The 8,969-nt window shown below is 39.8% G+C and overlaps 1 protein-coding gene across 1 annotated transcript; it reads right to left on the bottom strand.

The window, feature by feature from the left end:
• Window positions 1-5,962: 5,962 nt before the first annotated feature.
• LOC133764725 (olfactory receptor 8B3-like) lies at window positions 5,963-6,913 on the bottom strand. Its single transcript, XM_062198414.1, has one exon. The coding sequence runs from the start codon at window positions 6,911-6,913 to the stop codon at window positions 5,963-5,965; it is 951 nt and encodes a 316-aa protein (XP_062054398.1).
• Between the last annotated feature and the right edge of the window lie 2,056 nt (window positions 6,914-8,969).

Genomic DNA, 8,969 nt, shown 5'->3' with positions numbered 1-8,969 from the left:
GTTCAAGCCTCAGCTGCTCCACTTCCAATACAACTCTCTGCTATGGCCTGGGAAAGCAGTACAAAATTGCCCAAATTCTTGGGCCCCTGCACCCTCCTGGGAGACCCAGAAGAAGCTCCTAGCTCCTGGCTTCAGATTAGCTCAGCTCTGGCCGTTGCGGCCATTTGGGGAGTGAACCAGAGGAACAGAATACCTCTCTGTAACTCTGCCTTTCAAATAAATAAAATAATTCTTAAAAAAAGAAAGTGGAGCAGCCAGGACATGAACAAGTGCTCATATGGGATGCCAGAATACCAGATGGGTGCCTTTAGCTGCTGTGCCACAAGGCTGTTTCCACATTTAAAAATTTTGTACCAAAACAGCCTGATCTTTTAATTCCATTTTTCAGAAATATTTTGAAGTAGCTTCATACTGTTATACTTGAAGTTATAGACAGTATATAAATTGATCACTTTTAAATGCACTTGACAATCTTTCTTTTAGTTGAACCTTCCATTTAATTTATTTAAATAATTTATTGACTTATTTATGTCTTAGGAACTACTCTATATTTGTATTCTGTTTCTCTTGTTCCTTTTTCTCATTCTTTTGTTTCCCACTTTATTTTTTTAAGATGTATTTATGTAATTATTTGAAAGGGAGCATTACGGAGTAGCAGTAATAGAGAGACAGGTCTTCCATTGACTGGTTCACTCCCCAAATGGCTGCAACAGAACTGTTCTGAAGCCAGGAGCCAGGAGTTTCTTCAGGATTTCCCATGCAGGTGCAGGGATCCAAAGAATTGATCATCTTCTGCTGCTTTCCTAGAATCATTAACAGGGAGCTGGATCGGAAATGGAGCAGCCAGGAAATGAACCCATGCCCATATGGGATTCTGGCACTGCAGGCACCACTAGTCACCACCAGGTCATAGTGTCAGTACCCTCATTTTTTTTTAAGGTTTATTTATTTGGGGCAGGCACTGTGGCATAGTGGGTAAAGCCACTGCCTGCAGCTAGAGCAAAAAAATATATATATCATTTGATATTGCACTCAATGTTCATAGAGGAAATACTTAAGATAATTTTTCAAAATAGGAAAAGGTAAAAGTAATTAAATAGAAGTAAGATTTTTACAGTTTTCTTAAAGTACTAAAATGTCAACTGCGTAAGTTGTGATATCTATGGTAAACACTAAACATATATAGAGAGATAAAACAGTATTTTTACACTTTGTGTTTCTGTGCAGGTACAAACTGATGAGGTCTTCACTAATTATATACTGAATCGATCTTCTGTATATAAAGATAATTGGAAATGAAAAAAAAAAAGCCTGGTGTTAAATTGGAAATGGCATAGAAAATTAATTAATTTTAAAAAAATATTATGTAGGATCTCTGTCTTTAATGTGCTGTACACTGTTATTTAATGCTATAACTAGTACTCCAATGGTAGTTTTTTCACTATGTGTTGCTATATGGGGCAAACTGTTGAAATCTTTACCTAATATATACTAAACTGATCTTCTGTATATAAAGAGAATTAAAAATGAATCTTGATGTGAATGGAAGGGGAGAGGGAGTGGGAAAGGGGAGGGTTGCAGGTGGGAGGGAAGTTATGGGAGGTGGGAAGCCATTGTAACCCATAAGCTGTACTTTGGAAATTTATATTCATTAAATAAAAGTTTAATAAATGAAAAAAAGAGAACACTATAGATGAATCAAATTTGAATTCTGAAAAAATATCAAATAACCCATGTGAAGGCAAGAAAATGGGAAACAAGGGGTAGGCATTGTGGCACAGTGGGTTACAATTGCTTGGGATATCTGCTTCTTATATCAGAGTGCTGGTTCAAGTCCTGGCTGTTGCACTTCTTGCTGAGCATCCTGATAATGCAGGAACTTGAGTTCCTGCCACCCATAGAGGAGATCCAGATGGGGTACCAAGCTCTTGTCTTCAGTTTAGCCCTGCTTCCATTATGTAGGACATTTGGGGAGTGAACCATCAGATGGAAGCTTCTTTTCTGTCTCATAGAGAGAGGAGAGGCACTGAGGAGAGAGGGGAGGGAGATAGGTCTTCCATCCACTGATTCACTCCCCAGTTGGCTGCAGTGGCTGGAGCTGCACCAATCTGAAGCCAGGAGCCAAGAGCTTCTTCTAGGTCTCCCACATGGGTCTTAAAAATATTTTATATAGGGGCCGGCACTGTGGCTTGCTTGGTTAATCCTTTAATAGGTGCCAGCATCCCATATGGGTGCCAGGTTCTAGTCCCAGTTGCTTCTCTTCCAGTCCAGCTCTCTGTTGTGGCCCAGAAGGGCAGTGGAGAATGGCCCAGGTGCTTGGGCCCCTGCACCCACATGGGAGACCAGGAAGGGGCATCTGGCTCCTGGCTTCGGACTGGCGCAGCGCCAGCCATGGCAGCCATTTGGGGAGTGAACCAACAGAAGGAAGGCCTTTCTCTCTGTCTCTCTCTCTCACTGTCTATAACTCTACCTGTCAAATAAATTTTAAAAATTATTTTATAAATATATTATATTATATTATATATTTTATATAATTATTTTTAAATTTTTAATATTTATATTTTTAAATTTATTTGACAGGTAGTCATTGCATGTCACAAAAGTGTCAATTTTACTTCTATAGATTACCTTTTAGGTGCTCTCTTAGTTATCACAGATCAGGGAGAACATATGGCATTAGTCCATTTGGGACTGGCTTATTTCACTAAATATGATGGAGCAGGCCAAACCCAAGAGTCTGGAGCTCCATCTGGGTTTCCCACATGTATGGCAATGACTCAAGTATGTGGGCCATCCTTTGTTTCCTTCCCAGGCATAGTAGCAGGAAGCTGGATAGGAAGCAGATTTGAACTGGGACATCACAAGGGGCAACTTAAAGCACCGAACCACAATACAAGACCATAATATTGTTTTGCATTACTAAAAAGGAAAAAAATATAAGTTGGCAACTATTATATTATGTGGCTGCCACATGGAATTTCTGCTTTATACTCAATGAAAATGTCCCTTTATTTTTAAAAGTTTTATTCACTGATGTTATTTATTTGAAATGCAGAGAAAGAAAGACTAGCAACAGCTTTTTTTCATACTATTTGTTGAACTCTTCACTCAGTATAGAGTTAATCTTACATGTATAAAGTTAATTGAAAATAGATCTTGGTAAAAAAAAAAAAATAAGAATGGGAATAGGAAAAAGAGGAGGAAGAAGGGTGAGAGTGTAAGTGGGAAGAATCAGTTTGTTCTTATATTTACGAAATAGATGAAGTTTGTATATCTTAAGTAAAAAGTTTCAGGGGGGCAGTGCTGTGGTTAAAGCCCTAGCCTGAAGAGCCAGCATCCCATATGGGTGCCGGTTCTAGTCCCGGCTGCTCTTCTTCCAATTCACCTCTCTGCTATGGCCTGGGAAAGCAGTGGAGGATGGCCCAAGACCTTGGGCCCCTGCATCTATGTGGTAGACCCAGAGGAAGTTCCTGGCTCCTGGCTTTGGGTCGGCACAGCTCCGGCCATTGCAACCATCTGGGGAGTAAAACAGCAGATAGATGACCTCTCTCCGTAACTCTGTCTTTCAAATAAATAAAATTAATATTTTAAAAAAGATTTCTGGGGAAAATAATTAGTTAATTATTTGATCATCAATTAAAAATAAAATGCAAAAAAAAAAAAAAAAAACAGGTTCAGACAGAGAGAGGTCTCTCACTCTCAGTGGTTTACTCTCACTGATTTACTCCCCAAATCTAAACAATACAAAATGGCTTTCAGACATGCCAAGTATCACTTTACTCACTTTCCCAAATGTCCTCTCTTTAAAAAACATTCAATAATTCATCCTAACTTCAGTTACATTGCATTTAATGTACAACTTACTCATTTGTATGTGTCTCAAGAATGAAATGCAACCCAGTGGAATTGTCTTTTAGACATCTTGCCTTCTTAGGCCTTCTTTTGATTGATTTTGAAATAAATAAATGATAAGTAAAATTACAGTTGTACCATCAATAATGTACAGTTACTTAGTTGTTTTCAAGTTTATATCCACTACACTTGTAACCACATATTTCTGTAAATGTAATTCTTTTTCCTTCAATGTTGTATTAAATATATAATTGAAGTTATAGCTATAAAAACTATAGAAATAAGCTTTCTAAGAAATATTTATTAAAAACTAAATAATTTCAAAGGAAATAAACTCCACACATATTGATGAGTAATTCTTCTCAACTACAGAACATGAATAGCTACGGACAAGTTTGTCCATGCCAAAGCAATGACAACTGCAGTACAACTGCCAGCAGGCAGATATGAGTGTAAAATGTCACTGGTTATAAGATACATATTGATTTTGGGACATTAGGTAAAAAGAAAAGTGCATAGAATTACTGGCATGTGATTTTTAAATCAGTTAATATGCACCCCTCCTCCACCACACCACTGTCAACACTGACCGTTGTACCCACCGGGATGGTCACTGCCTCTGAGCCTTTGCCCCCGCTACTCCCTCTGCCTAGTGTACTCCATGTGCTTGATTCCTTCTTGTCTGTCAGCACTCAGAGGACATATCACCTCCTCAGAAAAGCCCTTCCTGACCACTCTGTCTAAAGTACAACTTGCAGGTACTCTCTGTATCATCACCTTAATATATCATTCTGCATAACGTTTCCATGATATGTCTGCATGTATCTGCTCACTCATCATGTCTAATGAATGCCAACCTATCTACACCTTGCTGTAAACAATCAGCCCTCTGACAGCTCAGTCATCTCCTGTCTTTATCACCAGCAGATCTCTGAATTTTAAAAACATTTGGGTACAGGGTACATACACATTATGTATCTACTTACTAAAATACTACATTATTTATATTACATAAACCACTGAGAAAAAAAGGAAGAATGAAAATAATGAGAAAATTATGAGCGATAATGATTTAAGATTTTGAAATCTATTTAGAGAGAGGAAAAGTACTCCTCTACCAATAATTGGTAAATGTTTATGGTAAAATTCTTCCCAATAAACACATACCATGCTTCAGTACATACACTCTTACCCTGAAATCCAAACCCTTTTATCTGGCTGCTCTATACGGTTATTTGTATTTCTTGTTCTTAACCAGGCCCATAAGAAAATCCTTGGAATATCTCACTCTCTCCTAAGATGACAATGAGAACAGACCAGAGACCAGAAGGAGAAAAGCATCCCTTGAAGTTCTGCATTCATGAAAACAAATAAATTCCCCAAAACAAAATCCCCTATAACTTTCAACGGAGGGTTGCTAAATTAATGAATTAATAAATGAATTTAAGTCCACCAAATGTGATATCTCCATGAAAAAAAAAAAAAAGCTGCACAATTTCCTAGTCAAAAAGCTCACAGTCTTGGCCGGTGCCATGGCTCCACCTTGTGGCACCAGCACACCGGGTTCTAGTCCCGGTTGGGGCGCCGGATTCTATCCCGGTTGCCCCTCTTCCAGGCCAGCTCTCTGCTATGGCCCGGGAAGGCAGTGGAGGATGGCCCAAGTCCTTGGGCCCTGCACCTGCATGGGAGACCGGGAGAAGCACCTGGCTCCTGGCTTTGGATCAGCGCGATGAGCCGGCTGCAGCGGTCACCTTTCTCTTTGTCTCTCTCTCTCACTATCCACTCTGCCTGTAAAAAAAAAAAAAAAAAAAAACCTCACAGTCTTACCATTTCTGGTGTAATTATCATGCAACTTTTTTTTATTTAAAACACACATTATAATTCCTGAAACTTAAGAACAGAATGAATTCTTCTTCAGACTTCCTCTGAAAGGCTGAAGGTCTTACACTCCACTTCTTTATATTTTCTTCACTTGTGATCTATATAACTAAATTTTCCCTATTTTCTAAATTATTCATATTTTTATTTTGATTTCCTACTCTTCTTTCCATGAATGCACATACCATGTGTCCTTACTAAGAAGTGGCATTAATAACTAATACAGTTATAGTTAGGAAAAGAACTTTTTCTTCTGCAAAGTCTTACTCAGTGCAACATGAACATCTTTGTTCCTCAAGCTATAGATGAAAGGATTCACCATTGGCCCCACAATGGTGTAAAAAATAGTGGATACTTTATCTTGAGCCAGAGACCCAGCAGGAGAAGGCTTAAAATATATAAAAGATGCAGATCCAAAGAAAAGACAAACAGTGATTATGTGGGAGCTGCAGGTTCTCAAAGCTTTCGACCTGGCATGGGCTGAATGGATGTGCAGGATGCTGGAGAGGATCCTGGTATAAGAAACAAAGAGAGTGAGACTGGGCACTGCTGTGTTGATGAGCAACGCAATGAAAACCACCAGCTCACTGATGTAGGTGCTTGTGCAAGAGAGTTGGAGGAGAGGAGGTGTTTCACACATGAAGTGATTGATGACGTTGCCATCACAGAAGGTGAGTCTCAGTATGCATCCAGTGTGGGCCATAGCACCTGCGATTCCCATTGTATATGTACACACTGTCAGCATGAGGCAGATCTGAGGAGACATGATGACCTTGTACAGCAGGGGCTTGCAAATGGCCACATATCTATCATAGGCCATCGATGTTAAGACATAACACTCATCAATAGCAACGAAGCAGAAGAAAAAGAGCTGAGTTATGCACTCAGCATAAGAGATGGTGTTCTGTTTCACAAAACTCACCAGCATTCTGGGGGTTATGACACAGGAGTAGCAGAGATCAACAAAGGACAGGCTGAAGAGGAAGTGGTACATGGGAGTGTGTAGGTGAGGATTCACAAAAATGAGAACAATCAAGCCCAGGTTCCCCACCATAGCAACCACATAGATTCCTAAGAAAAGAAAGAAGAGAGGCAGCTGCAGTTCTGGCTGTTGAGTTAATCCCAGCAGGATAAACTGGGTCACTGAAGACTCATTTCCTGAGGCCATTCTTTCTTCACACATACCTGTGATTAGAGGTAAAATAGAAACATTAAAATATGGGAACGTTGTTCTCTCCACTCAATCCAACACTAATGAATTACTACCCAGAGTGAGGGAATGAACCCAAGCCCACCCTTCTGAGCACTTAATGTCAAGAAGACCTGGAAGCAACTTCTATAGGGAGGAGCTCCTGGGATTCTTCAACCACTCTAGACTGTACAGCCCCTCCAGGCCACGTTTTGCCCACTTCAGGGTCAATGGTGGCATCAGCAGAGAAGGTGAGCCATTTTGAGTATTTCTGGGCTCCCACAGATGAGGTTTGTAAGTACTTAGCAGGACAGATACAGTCAACACTCACCCTTTTCCCTCAGGGTTCAAAGAGGACTTTGTTAACTCTGCTCCCCTATTCTTACACAGGGGCAAGTGCCGCTGATAAGTTTGGACAGAGAGCAGTTCAGAATGATTTTCTTCTGTTCTGATCAAGTTTGGGAATGAGGGAACCAGAGCACATTGTTCAGTACCCCAGGCTCTGGGAAGCCAGGAGTCACAGATCATGGCTTCTCATGGTAGCTTTGACCAGAGTTTTCTTGTCAGAATATGTTGTGATAAAAGGGATTTGCCGATACCAGAAGAGCCACCTCCTAGAATGACTCAGAGGTTTTTTATGAGTTAGGAAATCCAAGGGACTTCATTAAAAATCTGAAAACCTATGTTTGTCATCTGTTTTCCCAGAGATCATGCTTTGGAGCTAACATTAATTACCTCCACTGCATTTACAGACTAGTTCATGATAATGACTTTTTCCAATAGCAACTTTACACACATTTGCTTTCCTACCAAATGAGTCCTATCCCAAAACAGAAACCAGAATGACCTCTCCTACACCTGCATCTCTCCATATATGAAATAGTGTTAATTATCTGTTTGTTTCATGTTCTTACTTTTTTTAAAGATTTATTTATTTATTTATTGGAAAGTCAGAGTTACCCAGAGAGAGGAGAGGCAGAGAGAGAGAGAGAGAGTAGTTTTCCATCCGATGGTTCACTCCCCAGATGGCCACAATGGCCGGAGCTGTGCCGATCCAAAGCCAGGAGCAAGAGCTTCTTCTGGGTCTCCCTCATGGATGCAGGAGCCCAAGGACTTGGGCTGTCTTCTACTGCTATCCCAGGTCACGGTAGAGAGCTGGGTCAGAAGAGGAGCAGCCGGGACTAGAACCAGCGCCCATATGGGATGCCGGCGCTTCCGGCCAAGGCATTAACCAATTGTGCCACAGCACTGCCCCATCATGTTCTTCTTTCTACAACACATAAACACACATTCAGAACTCATAAATATTTGAATATAAGCACAAAAAGATCAGGTACATTATCTATTTCCTTCAATGCTATTTCTTTGAGAAATACCTGGTACACATATTAATTACTCAATAAATATTTTATAGTAAAGGAATGAAAGAATGATAATCCCCTCACCATTATTCATGAAACCCATAACAAATTTTTAACCCCAAAGAACAGGCATATGTAGTCTCAATGTTTCTTGTAGACTTGAATTTAGCACTAAATAACATAGGAGGAGCATGTAAAAGGCCATTTCTGAACTCTCAGAGGTCATGCAAGAGAACTTCAAATTAGTGGTGATGAGTGCAGGAAAAGACTATAATTTCCATCCTTCCTGAACATTACACTGAGAATTTTCAATCTCTCAAAAGTTCTCAATGTGCCCCCCACAGGACTGCCAGAGCAAAACTGCAGGTCAAAGGCACATTTAGATCAGTAGAGGAAGTTCTCAAGTGCAAAAACCAAGGAGCCATTCACTACAGAAGGTTTTTATTTTAATTTTTATTTTTGGCACAGAATTGAAATAGTAACAGTGCAGATGTAGGAAGATTAATATGGTGGGAATCTGAAGGAATGAACCTCAGCAGACAATTAACATTTATAATTCATCAGCCCATGAATGATTTTCAACAAAAAACCCTGAGTTAGCAGTGCTACCAAGAGTAGTTCTAAAAATACACTTGTGGAAGAAGTGTTTGAGTAAATGATGTCATTGATACAAACAGAAAGAATGCACA

This window comes from Lepus europaeus, chromosome 7, assembly GCF_033115175.1.
Source record: "Lepus europaeus isolate LE1 chromosome 7, mLepTim1.pri, whole genome shotgun sequence".
In the NCBI taxonomy this organism is placed as follows: domain Eukaryota; kingdom Metazoa; phylum Chordata; class Mammalia; order Lagomorpha; family Leporidae; genus Lepus; species Lepus europaeus.
The sequence above is the reverse complement of the archived record's forward strand: the minus strand, read 5'-3'. Positions and strand labels throughout refer to the sequence as shown.

Bases quoted from the DNA above. Each gene is read 5' to 3' on its own strand.
- LOC133764725 (XM_062198414.1), bottom strand. From the start codon at position 6,913: ATGTGTGAAGAAAGAATGGCCTCAGGAAATGAGTCTTCAGTGACCCAG.